The 16,743-nt window shown below is 34.1% G+C and overlaps 3 protein-coding genes across 5 annotated transcripts; all 3 read right to left on the bottom strand.

The window, feature by feature from the left end:
* Positions 1-1,851: 1,851 nt before the first annotated feature.
* Positions 1,852-4,294, bottom strand: LOC142529628 (glycosyltransferase BC10-like). Its single transcript, XM_075635200.1, has 2 exons — positions 3,033-4,294; positions 1,852-2,171 (listed from the first exon to the last, which is right to left on the bottom strand). Exon 1 carries the CDS (start codon positions 4,122-4,124, stop codon positions 3,045-3,047), a length of 1,080 nt encoding a protein of 359 aa, XP_075491315.1. The 5' UTR covers positions 4,125-4,294; the 3' UTR covers positions 1,852-2,171; positions 3,033-3,044.
* Positions 4,295-6,242: 1,948 nt separating this feature from the next.
* LOC142529037 (protein IQ-DOMAIN 5-like) lies at positions 6,243-11,801 on the bottom strand. Of its 2 annotated transcripts, none has more exons than XM_075634396.1 (7): positions 11,605-11,801; positions 10,752-10,847; positions 9,917-10,165; positions 9,137-9,361; positions 8,145-8,258; positions 6,879-7,395; positions 6,243-6,579 (listed from the first exon to the last, which is right to left on the bottom strand). In XM_075634396.1, exons 2-7 carry the CDS (start codon positions 10,833-10,835, stop codon positions 6,431-6,433), a joined length of 1,338 nt encoding a protein of 445 aa, XP_075490511.1. In that variant the 5' UTR covers positions 10,836-10,847; positions 11,605-11,801; the 3' UTR covers positions 6,243-6,430. The 2 variants fall into 2 exon arrangements, with proteins under 2 accessions (XP_075490511.1, XP_075490513.1); XM_075634398.1 differs by having other exon boundaries at positions 6,243-6,573.
* A 2,333-nt stretch (positions 11,802-14,134) lies between these two features.
* LOC142529338 (E3 ubiquitin-protein ligase PUB23-like) lies at positions 14,135-15,543 on the bottom strand. 2 transcript variants are annotated; one of them, XM_075634852.1, is made up of 2 exons: positions 15,022-15,543; positions 14,135-14,835 (listed from the first exon to the last, which is right to left on the bottom strand). In XM_075634852.1, exons 1-2 carry the CDS (start codon positions 15,497-15,499, stop codon positions 14,261-14,263), a joined length of 1,053 nt encoding a protein of 350 aa, XP_075490967.1. In that variant the 5' UTR covers positions 15,500-15,543; the 3' UTR covers positions 14,135-14,260. The 2 variants fall into 2 exon arrangements, with proteins under 2 accessions (XP_075490967.1, XP_075490966.1); XM_075634851.1 differs by having other exon boundaries at positions 14,135-15,543.
* Between the last annotated feature and the right edge of the window lie 1,200 nt (positions 15,544-16,743).

The following is a 16,743-nucleotide window of genomic DNA, read 5'->3' as shown; positions in this document are numbered from 1 at the left end:
CAATATATATATATATATATATATATATATACATATATATATATACATGAAAAGAGAGAGAACCTGTAATGACTTACATCAATGCCACACAAACTTCTCATCTTCAACAAACGTATTACGCCATAATCAGAAGTGCGGCGTTGCCAATATTCGCAACAGTTTTTTCAAGAACATTAATTATAGGAATCTCAAAAATATCAAAATGGGTCTATTTTCATGTTAAACAATCTCGTAAATATTCTTCTTACAGTACCCTGTGGCGATTGAAGTGTACTCAATTACGCATAATTAGGCCTGTTTTGGGTTGTGTTGTGATTTTTGTTATAGTTAACTTAGTTAAGTAGCCCCGCATTTTGGATTTATAAATCTATACAGTTGTCTGAAAGATTGGATTTCTTTTTTTTCTTTTTTAATATTGATTGAGAATAAATTTATAAATTCTACTTTATCATAAAATTCATTTCAACATAAATGTAAAGATATCAAATCTAGAGATGACAATAGGATGGGACGGGGGCGAGTTTGTCATCTCCATCTCGTCCTCGAATTTCATCTTTACCCTCATACCTGTCTTCATCTCCGTTTTTTCGGGTTCGAGGACGGGGGATCAAATCCTCGTTCTCGCCCCCATCTACATTTCAGAAATATTAATTGGATAACACAGGGGCGGGTACGGAGATTCGCCGAACCAAAACTTCTTATTATTAGTGATAATAGTAATATTAGTGTTAATATTATAAAAATAATAATATTATTAATACTGAATTATTATTATTTTATTAATAATATTATTTTTGTAGACGGGTTCGGAAATGGAGATAATTTTCTTATATTCGCTTCGAAACCGAAGAAATCGAGGATCTTCGTCTCCGTTTCAGGTTTTTCCAGCGGATCCCCAGATCTGTGGTATCCCTAATCAAACCCTACTAATACTAATATAGGGGTTTCAAGCATCTTTATCGGTCCAATGCAAGAAAAAAGGTTTAATTTCAATTTCTTAAATCACAAGTCCAATAATTGATAGATATTGTAGGGTGTTGTGAAATTGACAATTTGATTCTCCATATAGTCTCTATTCTTAGACTGCACAAAAGGAGTAGAAGAAATGAAGATTATTAACCCACCACTCCCACCCCCCCTCCCCCTCTGTGGATGCACCATAGTGGGGGGCCTTTTGATCTATAGCTTATGCCATGAATTTACATCCGTTGACAAATGATAAAGTGGTTCAAATTAATGCAACGCACAACCCCACGAACTCATATATTATATATAGCGTCTTGACTTATGTGATCATATAATATTTAAATAATACTTGACCTACTTTTCTTCCTTCTGAAGAAGAAGCATATATCGTTGGATTATTCAACTGATATTAATCTAAAATTTCATATTAAATCGAACAAGTCGATTCAAAGATTTTACTTCACGATGCCGATGAGTATATATGAAGCGTATGTACACGAACAAACAAAATACTCCACGATTGCTTGCTTTGTAGTTGGATTGTTCCATATTTTGTACGTAGATGAGCACACACAAATATATACATACATGTGTGTGTGATCATCCCATGGCAAAGCAAAGGATCTCGCAATATTTTTTTTTAATTAAAGGTAGAGGGAGATAATACAAAAGGGAAACAAAAAGGGGTCAAAAGGAGATGTCGATGCCTTAAATATTTAATAATTATAAATGCATCAATGCATATCTTCAAAAGAAAGGTAAAAGGAATGCCATTTCTTGATTGTCTATTTATACTCTTAAGCCAAGACTAGTTCAATCTCAAACATGAAGGCAAGAGGAATGCCATTTATAGATTCTCTATTATACTCTTCAGCCGAGAATAGTTCGATCTCAAACATGAAGACCCATCCATATATTCATATTCATACATAATACATATGTACAAAAATAACAACAAAAAAGGACCAAAAGTCCTCATTGCAATTTAATCACCCTGATTTTTTGGGTGAATAAACCAAACTCAACCACTACAAGATTACATTTTAAGAACGTGACTTTGACTACTAATTCATATCTTAAGTTGGACTCCTTCGGGTTACTTAGGTTGAGGGCACCTTATTTTTAATAGCCAGTCAAATGCCTAATCCCATATTGGCGAACCAACCTTGCAAAAGCTTTAAAGTTTTCCTCTGTGTTCTCTACTTCTGCAAGAACAATGATAAAAATTACAAGGTTATAATACATCTAATATATTTTAATCAAGATCGAACACAAGTGATACCATATTCTTTGAAAAAGTAAACTTCAAGGTCATGTATAATACGCAATTCAAAATCAAGGCTTGTTTACCAAAACACAGCCACGAGGAGTATTTGGTTGGCCACAAGAAATGACAAATTGCTTTAGCTTCTAGTTTAGATTATCCCATTCTTTTAAATAAAGCAAATTATAAAGTCATCATAACACGCCCAAGGGAATACTTTTTGAATATTTTAGATTTGCTATTTGGATTATCAAAATCTAATCTTGGTTAAGAAACTAGCATAATCCATCTAAAGCTCCAAGGAGCTTATTGTAAGAAAAGGAAAGTTAACTAATCTCCAACTACAGGTTCTTAAAGAGGCATCTAGAAGAATTTGACCAAGAAAAAAATTATAAACAATAGTGACTTCTAACCAAACCTCAAGAAAGGGTGATTTGGTCACTTCAGTCGTGAGGTTCTCAACGTGCCCATGAATTTGCAGTAAGAAAATACATCGGATCCTTCATCTTAATTGAAACAAGCATTTCCACAAAATTTGGGCTGAAAAATATCGACACCGGATTCTCACCATCTTATATCAAAATCACCCCATCAAAAAGCCACAATCCACCAAGAAAAAAATACCACTATAATCTATATGAAATTGTTCCTCACGCAATCCAAACATCAGACACTCATCTACTATCCAAGAAAGCCATTAACCTAACTGCTAACTCATCTAAGAAAATACCGAACCAATAAAAACATAACAAACAGCATTTAAAACCAAAAGATATGCACAAAAGCAACCATCTTTACTCACCAGAGGCAAAGATCAGTCCTTGAAAATAACAGAATCCGCCATTTTCATCAAAGGATTCAAGCAATCAGGAGAAAATTTTCGTGCAAACATGTATGAATAACTCGAATTTGATTCTCTGAGCGTCTGAATCAGCCCAGGGGACACTTCAGGCGGGTGGTATGTATGCGGATGCCCATCCACGCTTTCAGTCCAATTCACCCTCGTTAATGTATAATGACTACACCGATTTGGATCCTGCATCGATAACATAGTAGGGAAATAATGCTCCTCCGGATAACAAGAATGAACATTCAAACAGGGCAACTTAAACTTTTTCCACAACTTCCTATCCTTAATCACCGTCAAAGCGTGCTTTCTGGTGAGCACAAAAAACTGTGAGCCCACTCGGAATTCATCAAAATGCACTTCAGGGAGCATCACATTATTTCCCCGGGCATTATACCTATCCCATAAAGTGGGCTCATTATCAAGAATCTCTATGTAACTAGAAAACTCCAAATCCCTGGACAACCTACCTAGATCAAACAAAAAATCGTAAAAATATTGGAACGAGTGAAGCGGGATGCAATGCTGCGAGATTAGCGCGAGGTACGCGTTAGAAGGGTCGTCGAGCATCGCAGTGGCGAGGAGGCGGCGCTCGGCGGAGATGAGGGTAGGGGAAGATCTCTGAGTTCTTTTAGAAGGGATAACTTTGTCCTTAAAAACACCGGTCAACGGACTGATTTTCACCAAGGGGTCGGCGTGGATATATATATTATACTGTTTCCGAGTAACATTAGCGAAGAAGCGTTCCCAAAGTGGGGCAAAATGGAGATCAGAGTTGGTCAGGAAGAGAAAGGCGATTTTGGGACGACGGAGGGTGGAAGAGAGGTGGGATTTGGCTGAGGGGAGCCGGGTGTGGCGGCGGGAGAAATTAGCAGAATCCATGGCTATAACTTTGTGAAACAAGGACAAATCATCAAGCTCATCAGGAAGGGAGATAGAGATTTGTCGTGGAGGCAGGAATCGAGGGGCCAAGAAGAAAAACAGAATTGGCAAAGAGAGAAGGAGAATCAGGGTTGGGATTAAGGGGGAAGAAGGTGGTGAAACCATGGACGAGGGCGAAAAATTTCTGGGTTTTACGGGGTCAGGGTCCCGGACTGCATTCCGGCGTAGATGGTATTGAAAACGGCGGGGATCGGCGGAGGAAGGGCGGGAATTGAGGTTGTACGAGAGAGTGAAGCGACGGGAAAGGAGAGGCGAGTATGAACGTTGAAGAAGTTACATATGGATGAGATGTTGCATTCTTGTGATCAGTTATTATATATTTTTTAATTGTTAAAAATTAATATTATTTATTAGATAAAAAAATAAGTTTTCGAAAATTGAAAAAAAAAACTATAATACAAATTTATTATTTATATACATTTTAAAGAAAAATAGATGAAAGATCAATATGGTTACTTAACAGTAGTATTTGTAATATGGACAAAATAAAATAAAATAAAAATAGAGAAAATATTATTTAAACAGGGAAAAAAATTAAAAGACAAGCTAAATTTAATTTACAGCAGGGTATAGGTTTCGTGCAGAAAATGTGATTAGAAAATGATTTGATGACAATTCGAGTAATTTCTTACCACATTGAAAGGTAAAATACTAAGAACCATTTTACATTCGAAAAATAAAATTTTATGAGCTAAAATATAGTGTAACATGTAATAAATGTTAATTTTTTTTACAAGAATAAATGTTAATTTTTATTACTACAAAATTAATCTTATAATTTATTTTCTTCACGTTTTAATGTTCATATTTTATGAAGCCAAGGCTTCCAGCAAGATCTGCACGAGCACATGATTTATTAATTAATTGATATTTTATGTGTAATGATAATAAATTTATGACATTCGAGTAATAATGACATATATCACCCTATCAACAATAATTTCACACGCATGACATAATACAAGATATGATAAATACTATAAATTTTATATTTTAATTGGTTAAAATTTGATGTTATTCCAATAAATTGTTTTCTTTTTTGTATATCTAATTAAATTTTCACGAATGTATCAAATATGCTTGTAATGTCCTGTGCCACAATACTCCGCGAAATTTAAACTAAATACGGAAAAATATGATTATGGTGTATTTGGATTGATGAATTTCAAATTCATGGATCTCAAATGTATTTTTCTAGTTTAGATAAACAAGTTCATAAACTTCAAATTCGATCATTACATATTTATATATATAGAGTTTTATGTTAATTGATATGAATTTCAAGTTCTCCAATAACAAAATTATTTGAAATCAATTCTTCTTTGCATGTGTAACTAATATACAAGTAAAATGTAGACGTAAGATTTTATATATTACTTCATTGTTACCAATGAAATTATAATCAAATCTATAAATTTCAAATCAATCCATCCAAATGCAATCTTATTGTTCAAAGGCTAATTATTTGACTAATTAGATGAGGTTTTTTTTTTTTCACTAACTAGACCTGCATTTGTTAGCATAAACTACATGATATAGCACTAGCCAAAGCCCAAATATTCATTGATTGAACTATTCTCGCAAATATTCATTGATTGAACTATTCTCGTGCTTGTGTATAAAATATTTATATATATTAAAGATAAATATATTTTTGTAATATTTGTTGTTTTTATTTAATTTATTGTGTTTTTGGGATAAAACTTATTTTACTTGTGTCTCATGTGTTTTTTTAAGTTGTTTTTTCGATATTATAGTGGTCATGAGTTTTTTTTTTTTTTTTTATCAGCAGAATTTATATAAAAAATGTAGTTGAAGATGCAAAGGAGGTCACTCGAAGTAAATGAAAAAATTGTATAGAATAAAATGACGATGATAATAAATTAACACCAGACCACAATGTAAGGCCTTACATTTGTACTCATACAGTGAAACAAAATTACAGTATCGAGGGCAGACACTTTTTATCACAATAGAATGAGAATCCCACAACAAATCTCATGTATGAAAACTGCTTCCACAACATTAAAAAGATCAAATAAATACATTAACTCCTCGATTTTACCACAGTTCTTCGGTGTTCATTCACAGACGACAGAACAAAGTAACAATCACGTACATGTTGCCGTATACTGCCATGGCAAGCTCGACTAAAGAATCAGGAAACAAGGACGAAACCATCGAAACTATGATAATTTCCACAACACGATCTTAGTTTTGAACCCAGTCATTCATGTTGCCGCAATAAGAAACATATGTCTCATGTAACTCAGCCATGGTGGCGCGAGATATTTATGAATTATCGGGAATGCATACAGTGACAGAACTTAGTTGCGCACATTCATCGTTTATGAACAGAAGACTGTAATTGGTGCCAGATAAGTCGCAAATCCCATGCTGTATTTCAGAAGCTAATGATCATCCTGAGGACTACAATTTGAGGGCTTTACATCAATAGCACTCGATTTGGTTACGCCCTTCACAGGCTTAGGAGCAGTAGGAGACCTTTTAACAGCAGTTTTACTCAATTGCTTGGTCGGTCGAGCCACGTTACCTGCAACTGGTAAGAGTTTCAAATGATCTTTTTGAAGAACAGATAATTATGGATGTTCAGCATGATAAGAATCTAGTGTTAACTTTAGTGTAGGTTAGATTTATGAAATAAATAAGACAAGGATTCCAATAAAAGCATGGTAAAAAGTAAACAAGAGATCTCTGAGAAGAGGACCAGAAAGTTGGCTTTGCCCACAATGGGGACGCTCCACACACCCAGAAAAGAACACAATCACATACATACAGCAGCATAACCAAAACCAAGGTAGAAGACATATATGCACACTGAGAGAGAGAGAAACTGACCACCAGCAGGTAAAGAAAGTCGCTTCTTTCCTTGTTTTTTGTTGAGGCTAGATCGCTCTTTAGGATTGCTTTGTGACCTCAAACCAACATTGGATCTTGAGGAAGCTTCCTCAACTACATCCTCAAGAACAGCCTTACATGACTTATTGGAAGAAAATAGAACTGGTTTTTGCACCATGCTTGCTGGATTGTTTGGTGAAGAACTACAGCCATTAGGATGAGAAGCCTTTTTTTCATGCAAGGAATTTGAATTATTGCTTAAACGAGTGCCAGGTTTCACATTTCCCATATCTGTTGTGAGTTTCTTGTTAGAGGAATTTAACCGAGTCGTGAGCACATTTTTTGCACCAGCTGGATCATCATCACTAGTATTCCCTCCATCTTTCATATTAATATTTAAGAACCGATTCTCCCATGGCCGAACAGCCATCCATCTTTCCAACCAATTCCAACTCCAGTTGTTTTTATCTGGTTCAAAACCAGAAGATGCCGCCTGCTGTCTTGAATTTGCCTGCCACTGCAGAAGGTATTCTATATGAGAAACATAGACGATTGATGCGCTCACTTCCTCAAAAATCAAAATAATTATTTGCACTAAACTGGTTGTGCCGTATCAGAAAGCAAAATTCTCAAGTTCTTTAAGATCCATGTTAAGTTCCTTGTTCACTTTTCTAACAAACATCTCTCCATATATTTTGGTTTACAAACTATTCAAATCAACCCCTTTTACAGTTTAAATTATTTAGCCATTAATTTTCCACCAAATCCTAAAAGTCGCATCAAACCAACATACAAAAGAGTTGCTTTTAACATACCAGATCCCACCAATTCAACAAAAAATAGAAGTTATTTGAAGCAATAATCTTTACACCAATTTCAAATTATTTATTGCTGCGACAACATAACTTTACAAGTAATGAGAAGTATTATATTTAGATGAAAAGAAAATAAGATTGCATCCACTTGCCTACTATAAACTCAATCTAAGTCCAAATTTGTAAACCCAGAACTGGTTCCCTTTGAGGCAACCAGCACAGGACCATATTAATTAAGCCTTATCAATAGTCAATCTTTTACTTGTAGCCGTGAAATGTGTATAAACAAGAATTTGACAGACATGAAGCAGTAATATCATTTGATACACATGAAGAAGAAAGACTCTCAGTTGAATATTTTATTTACCATCAGCTGCAAAAAGCCATACGATTTGAGACAACTAAAAGAAAGGCTAAATCATGATACAACTACAGACATTACAGCACAAACCTGATTAGCTAAAGCATATGCCATCGCTCTTTCACGCTTAGCAGCTGCCTCCTTCCTTTTCAACAATTTGGTCTGAATTTCTTCAAAAGATCCAACCCCGTCACACCATCCGTCCTGGGTTAACCATTGTCATAATATCAAAGGCAGTGCACAACACCCAACAAAAGCGAATTTAATAGCACTACTACAGATGATCACATCACTGGATAGCATCTAATCATGTAACATGATCAGCCATACTCAAAAACAAGTAAGGCTACAACCAAAATAGAATGACAACGGATCTAGTAACAATATCTCAGCAACAACTTATTGCTTTCTCCTAGGTACGAAAATAAATTAACCAGAAGGATGTGTATGTCTTATCTCAGCAAATGGAGTGAGCCCCAGATTAATCCGAATTTATGAATGGATAGTGATTGACAATGAAATATATAAAGCCAGGTTAATGGTCGTGAGAAAGTTTCACGGGCTCTCACATATAGCTATACAATATAAGAACAGATTTCTGAGTGGATTTGATCATAGACTAGCATGGTGATACGAAAGAAAACTTGCACCGATCTTAAATAGTTTTTGTCCTTGACTGTTGAAGAGAAGCCAATGCACTTCATGGTACTGGAATGAATTTTTTTTGTACATTTATCTAACATTACAGAATTAAAGAAGATTAGAATTCTGTGCTGTCATTCTTTCAAGCTCCTAGTCCTTGTGCATTCAATTTCATGCATAAAATGCATACGAATACGTAAAAATTGAATGATCGACTTATCAAGTTCATGAATTAGCACCCAAAGATTGAAAATCATTAGTTATTCATTTAGCATAAAATATTTCACTAGTAATATAAATTTAGCCAACTACAAACTCAGCCCTAGGTCTGTCCCTGTTCATATACCCTTGACTTTTGGAACACCCATTTGACATAACAATACTCAAATGTAGTGATATCGTCATTTCACGTAAATTTTTCATTTCCATAGGTTGCTTACTTCAATTTCCTTAACACGAGCATCGTGTTCGAGGAGTTGTAGTTTCTGTTGTGCAGACTGACTCTCTAATGCCATTCGGACACGCCTTGCACGAACACGAGCCTGAACTCTTACTAAAGCTTGCATACAACGGAGTGTAATAGCAGCTTGCTTTCTGACAGCATGACCCCTGACAAGAGCTTGAAGTCTCACCAATCCTTTTAAAGCACGCAAAGCTCGTTTAGCCTGATAAACAAAAGCATTCAAAAAAAAATACATGAATAATGAGCGACCAAGAACCCTTCCTTTAATGTTCTCTTACAGAAACCTTACAAGGTATGTATATGCATATGATAATCATCTATATCATGCTATCACAACAAAAAGTATATTGAATAAACATAACCATTAAATTTAATTTAACGTTTTAAACTTGAAAGGAAGCACCACCATACACAATTTTTTTATTTAAACATATTATACAAATATAAAGCACAACTATTGTTTTTGAAAAATGAGCAGAAGTATGAAGCAATGAAAGTATTTGTTGTGCTTCTTATAAGTTTGCATCCTCATTCATGCAAATAACAAGCAATATCTAGATCATTGTCACACCTGCAGAGAAGAAACTTCCTCTTTTGCATTCAGAATCAAATCATGAGGAAGAAAGTGAGAAAAGGAGATGATTGAAGATGAACGGTACCGACAGCCCTAGCGTTTGAAAACAACAATGATGGAACTATTGCAAGTTCAGGAAGTATACATAATCCATGAAATTTAGAACGTGAATCAGTTTAATACCAGGAACCCTCTAAAGGCTGTTTGGATGCAAATAGCTGCCCATTCTTCTATCTCGTTCTGTCGAAGTTGAGCTGCATTTTTAACCTGAAGGGAATTAGACGCGGAGCTGGTTGAATCAGAAATTGATTGGAGGTTGGCTCCTTCAATATCCACAGCAATAGTTTGGTCCACCTCATCTACAGGTATACTGTTATCAATCTTAACCGACTGCTTGCTTTGGTGCCAATACTTGCCGGTGCTCCCTGATTTCTGTGTTTAAAAAATAAGAGACAACCTTCTTAATGCCTTTTCCATCAAATAATATTTGGAACAAGATAGAGAGGTATCCATCATTTTAACAGTCAAAGGAGTTCTAAGAGCTCAGATTGAAATATTCCACTTATTACAGGTCATGTAACAGTCCGATTTCCACACATCCTCAAGCAAAAATGGCAGTTTGCACCAATAACCACCACCAAATGTTAAGAGTACACATCTAAATAGAAGTATAGAACTAAATGGAGATTCCAAGCAATGATTGGTGCAAGCCACCAAAAGAGTGAAAAGCTGGAAACATAAATGATTTAGTGGATTTTGTGCTGGAGAGCAGGTGGTTTTGCAATGTCTAAGAAAAATGAAAACAATGAAAGGAGAAAAAGCAACATCGTTTAAGTCAAACTAATCAATTGATACTACTTCCACCATGCTCTATAGACACGTAAAATAAATCGTCTTCCCTTTGCTCCTATCATCTACTGCCTCGAATAATCATTTACAAATTCTCTACAAGAAAGTACGAAAAAGGAGAGGAGGGATAAGAGGTCAACAAGTATAGATACAAGGATATGGCACCTACATTGTCATCCTTCTCTGAAGTTGTCGATTTATCGGATCTCCTTAAGCCCAGTAAAGCCTTGACCCATTTTTTTGAGACACCCATTTTTTGTCAGACCTGCCACACAAATACAAATATCAATTATAGATTGATACTATCCGGTGTTCTTTACTCTAGAAAAAGTTATTTTTTAAAAAAAAATCACCATGGACTGGCATCGGATTCAACCAACAATTAAGGTAAGTTTAAGCTCATTGCTTAGTTAGTTACCAACGATAACCTGACATTCTGGGCCGGAGACGGATGAGCTATAAAATGATTGAACAAATATCATTAACCACAGAAGGAAGCAGAAAGATTCCCATATAGTCATTAGTCACTTTCCATTTTACTAACAGGTCATCTTCACGTTAGTCAAACAGTCACCATAGAAAGCAGAAGCATAAAGCAGTGCCCTTAAAAAGAGAAAACTGCTCAAATAACTATGATAGAAACAAGACAAGGAGGTGGGCAAAAGCAAACTCCGTGAAGATGAACATACAAACAAAAAAACTAAGAGCTGAAACAACGGTGTGAATCGTTATTTCAAGACCCCAAAAAAATCAACTACTGAACACAAATACATTCCGGGACAAAAAACAAACGACATGTTATCTTCTAGTTCGACGTTTTCCTACCATCAGCCTACATTCTCACAATGTAGGAAATAAAAAAACAATAATGGCTCTCCAATTTACGAACATAAAAACAACTGCATTTTCCACTAGGAACAAACTAAAGTGCGAATTGTAGTCAAATACAATTTACAGCATCAAAATCTACCATTTCGAAATCTCTAACCCATTCATAAAAAAGAAAAATCTCAAATCCACACCTCTACAAGTTTGATTCGGAGCATCTCGCGTTTAACAAGTAAAAAAATCGAGTAGAATTCGACGGATCTGAAATCAAGTAACGGAATTAACGGGCTCGGGCGGCGGTGCAAGGCCGGGGGAAACAGGTACAGAGTGTACGTACTGTGCACCGTATTCTGTCAATGATTGCCAGAGAATTTTGGGCCGGGCTTCACAATTTTGAACCTTGGATGCAAACAGATTTTTACATTATTTATTATTATTAATATAAAATAAAATTGAATAATAAAAAAATTGAGCTACCATGTGCACTCCTTGTTACTGGACCGGACAGGAAAATAAAACCGAATTGAATTGGATAAAACCCGATCGGATTCGAATATGAAGTTACTTATCGAACTCGGTGCTCACAAAATAAATACTTTATTTACAAAATTTAAAGGTACAAACTAACAAATAATAAAATAACTCAAACAATTTTAGAAAAAACTATAAATATCATTTATAATAAATCAAATATATTATTTTCTGTCTTCGGACCGGATATGTATAAAATTGTTTTTGAATCTATTTTCAGGTAGATTCAATATTGATACCGAATTCGGTTCAATTCGCACCATATTTAATTCATTCGGGATCGAAATATATCAATCATGGACAAAAACTTATTTGAGACGGTCTCACGAATCGTATTTCGTGAGACGGATCTATTATTTGGGTCATCCATATAAAAATATTACTTTTTATGCTAGAAATATTACTTTTATTGTAAATATGGGTAGGGTTGACATGTCCGTCTCACAAGAGACCTACTCTTAGACCTAAATTGGATATCAAACGGTTCCAAATTGATTGCATCTGTATTTGTGCTAATATTTCTTCTTCATTTTCCTTTTGCAATTTTTATAACTATTTTAAGTGCTGAGGTAATCATTTATATATTTTCAAACTGTGACTATTGAGAACAACAGTTCATTAAGACACGGAATGAAAACGAAACGAAACGAAATGAATAACTCGAAGGAATCGAAATCCAATAAAGCCGAGAACAAACATACCTCGTCGTTTTAGATCAATCGACGCCACAAACGAAACCAGTCGACCGATCCCAAAAAAAAAAAAAACATGTATCAAATTACTGGGAGACGAGGAAACAAGCCAAGGGGTGAAGAAGGAAGCTGGTGTTTGCCTCCACAAACGAATCAAGCTCTCTTTGTAACGAACTAATTAATTCTAATAAGCGACAAGTCAACCACTTGACATGATCAGGTTGCACGTTTGCAGATCGATACACTTAAACACCCGTGGGTCAAACAATTTGTTTAATCGAAAATAAAGCAACAAATTAAATTAGTAAATATATACAAAAATTAATATTTTTATAAAAATGTATAAATTATTGGGATGTAAATAAAAAATTTATGTACCAAAATTTTATTATGTTTGGGATAAAATACAAATATGATTAATATTTTTTTATTTTATATTTTTTATATATCCAATCCTCTAACGACTATTAAGAATATTTTATTTGAATCTATTTATATTATGTAGATAAATATTAAATTAATTTATGTCTATTTTGTTTTTAATGATGAAAAATTTTAATACACAAATATATTAATTATAAATTAATTAACTATTTTATAAGATATTATGATTAATCAAAGCGAATGTAATTTGCACTTCATAAACTTCACTTTATTAAGGACAATATAAATTAGGATGAAATAAAAGTAATAGTTTTTAACATATTTTTTTTTGTGTATCTTTCTATATTTAATATTCTTAAAAATATTAACTATATTTTTTTGTAGCTTATTCTAAGAATTGAGAGTACAAATGAATTTACCAAAAATAAATACAATCAGTTAATGGATATCGTTGTCAATTTCGAGTATACGATTTATTTTAATTACTTTAAGATTAAAATTTAAGTTAATCCCAAATCACTAAGTTATCACTAACAGTTTGCGATTTACAATACAATTTTATATATATTTTCAAATATCAACACTTGAATCTATTATTTTTTGTTTGATTTATAACAGTTAGTGCTCGTCGTTTTTAGTGATTTTATTTAAAGAGTCTATAAATGATATAATATGTTATATATGATATTTTATCATTAATTAGAGCATGTACTTTCAGCCACATGAAAATGGTGAAAACGAGATTATGTAATAAAATGGAAGATACTGCACATACGTTTGAATTTTTAGCATATATAGTGAGAATTAAGGCGTCGAAAGTCATTGGGTCATACAATCAACGGTTGAAGGATGTTGGACCGAAATGTGTAAGGAAAAATCACAGTGAAATAGGAAATATTAGAGCAAAGGTGAAAGCTAGAGAAGCGAGAAAATCCATTCAAATCCCGGCACTGCAGCCTGCAGGAATTAATAATCTACAAATTAACCAGCAAAGGGACCATCGTTCGATCTTGCACTGTTTGATGTTAAATTTTGTTGAAATATGGTTTCTGAAACACTTGAGCTATGTGTTATGATTCTTAATTGAAAGACCAGATTATAAAATTTTAACAGGAACTGCACTTGTACCTAAATTTTAATTTTACCAATTTCCTGTTATTATACATGGGATTTAAGACTACATTAATGTACACAAAAACATCCATGCATGCATGCATATATATAATTTTTGACTTGCCCTTTTTCATCGGGTATACCAAGTTAAAAGATAAACTTGAACGCAAGGCGAGTTACTCCAAGCATAATTATGCAACCTCGGAATATCCTTGGCTTTATTCTTCAAATAACCCGCACAATCCGCCTGAAGAACCATGCACAATTTCGACACAGCACTCACCCTTAACATCTCCAAAACCACCTCTTGTGTGGCTGCAAATCGAGCAATTGATTCGATTATGCAAAGTGCTCGATCATCAGTTGTCGGAGAAATCCTCAGCAACCGTTTTGCAGCCAACGCAATCCCACCGGCGTGCTTTAAAAACTGCTGCCGGCCTTCTGCACAGGAACACAAGTTTGCCAACAGACAGAAGATGAGCTCTGTGGTTTTTTTATCGGGATTGTGTAGCTCGAGTTCCATAACTTCGAATATGGCGCCAGCTTCCACTATTTTCATCCTGTTCATTCCGAAAGGGGAAGTTTGTATGAGAACATGGAGAACAGATTTGTTGTCTTGTGGAGATATGTTCTTGTGAAGGATACTCGCCATTTCTTTGAAGAAATCAAGCTTTAATCTTTCCAGGAGACTGGTCTTCGCAACTTCTGTCACATTTTTCAACATTTTAAGAGCATGAATCTTGGAAGTATTTTCTAGTTCATTACTGCTCAAAACCCACAAAAGAGAATGGATAAAGTCAAAGTTTTCCTCAACAATCTTCTTGTTTTCCTCTATTGGAATCCATGTTAGTTTCAGGATCCTCAAAGCTTCTTCAAGAAATAGGGTTTTACCTTCTTTAAATCTCTTCAAGATCAGAAAAATCATCGCTCTTGGTACTCCTGCTTCCGCCATGGCTTTCAGGTTCTTTTCTTTATCTTTGGAAAACTCATCCAACTTCTTAATAGCATTCAAATGAAACAAAGGATTCCCGCTTTTCACATCGCGGATGAGTTTGAGTACAACAGATTTGTGAACGGGAGATTTCGGAGTCGGGATTCGTTCGATCCCACTTTTAGCATTGGCAATGCACCAGGCTTGGATCAATCTTCTGAGCATGTGGTTCGGAGTCAAGTCCGAGCTCATCAGAGGCAGGAGCTGCTTTGAGACAGGACACACGGCGGAGGAGTGGCCTTCCGCCACGGCGGTGAGAAGCCATCGCTCGAGGCTTTCGCGGTCGTAGGTGATGCCGGAGATGATGGTGACGGGATCCTTCATGATTTGGAGTGATATGGGGCAGATGAAATATTGGGGTATATCGAGTTCATCCATTTCAAGAATTGGAAATTATTCAAAACTTTGAATGATTTGTTTGGATTTGAGCCAATAGAAATAAGTGTCAGATTATATTTTATAGAATGTTTAAAATAAGTTGAAATAAATCGAAATTATCCAAGTCAAATGGTAAGAAATAGCGGCATATTTATGGCTTTGGCTTTGAATTGAACGAGAGAAAAAAGGAGAATAAGCCAACATAATTGAAAGAATATTAGGTATTTTGTGACACGGTGTCACGAATATTTACTTGTGAGACATGTCAACTATACCGATGTTCACAATAAAAAATAATATTTTTAGCATAAAAAGTAATATTTTTTCACTGGATGACTCAAATAAAAGATCTGTATCACAAAATACGACACGTGAGACCGTCTCACACAAGTTTTTGTCTTGAAAAAAACATCCAATTAATTCATATATGAATCCCTTTTAGTGAATTGTAATACCAAAAAACCTATTTGTTCAAACTATAAAGAAAATTCATTAATAATTATTTAATGTAGTAAATAGATATTATATTGTAATATATATAAAGTTATACAGGAAACTTCTTTAGAATTTTGAAATAAGTTATGTTTCTTATCATTTAAATGTAGTGCAATTTCGGTTACTATACACAATATAAAACTTGTGAGGCCATTGCATATGAATATTGATAAGCATATATTAAATACTACATATTATTTTTAATTTCAAGATTACAATAATTTTATGAGATGGTTTCCTTAGTCAATTTTATGAGACAGATATCCTATTTGGATAACTTATAAAAAATATTATTTTTGTGTCAAAAGTATTACTTATTAGTGTAAATATGAACATGGTTGTCATATCTCACGGATAAAGATTCGTGATATCTTCTTACAAGAGGCGTACTATTTAAAAATATTTCTAATACTTAAATTAATATATTATAATTTAAAAATTAATTTTATTTCTTACAAGGTAGATTTAAATTAAATCCGTTTAGCGTTAATAAAATTATAAATTAAAATCTTATATCATAATTATGTATATTAATTATTTTAAAGCATTTTTACAAGGATAGGAACCTTTGGTCACATCGACAACGCCTAGTCAAAGTGATAATTCCATGCTTATCAATCAAGGGTAATATAGGCAGAAGATTTTTTTAAATAAAAAAATTTGATCAAATAGACATATAAGGATGGAAAAATCTAGTGGAACAGGTTTTCTAGATAAAACATTTATTCCACGGATTTTAAAACATTAAA

The sequence above is a fragment of the Primulina tabacum genome, chromosome 16 (assembly GCF_025594145.1).
Source record: "Primulina tabacum isolate GXHZ01 chromosome 16, ASM2559414v2, whole genome shotgun sequence".
Lineage (NCBI taxonomy): Eukaryota > Viridiplantae > Streptophyta > Magnoliopsida > Lamiales > Gesneriaceae > Primulina > Primulina tabacum.
This window is presented reverse-complemented; position numbering and strand designations above follow the sequence as displayed.

Coding starts and splice junctions, on each gene's coding strand:
- LOC142529628 (XM_075635200.1), bottom strand. CDS start 4,124: ATGGTTTCACCACCTTCTTCCCCCTTAATCCCAACCCTGATTCTCCTT.
- LOC142529037 (XM_075634396.1), bottom strand. CDS start 10,835: ATGGGTGTCTCAAAAAAATGGGTCAAGGCTTTACTGGGCTTAAGGAGA. Junction 7,396..8,144: donor CATATGCTTTAGCTAATCAG/GTTTGTGCTGTA, acceptor TACCTTCTGCAG/TGGCAGGCAAATTCAAGACA. Junction 6,580..6,878: donor ACTTTCTTTACCTGCTGGTG/GTCAGTTTCTCT, acceptor AACTCTTACCAG/TTGCAGGTAACGTGGCTCGA.
- LOC142529338 (XM_075634851.1), bottom strand. CDS start 15,499: ATGGATGAACTCGATATACCCCAATATTTCATCTGCCCCATATCACTC.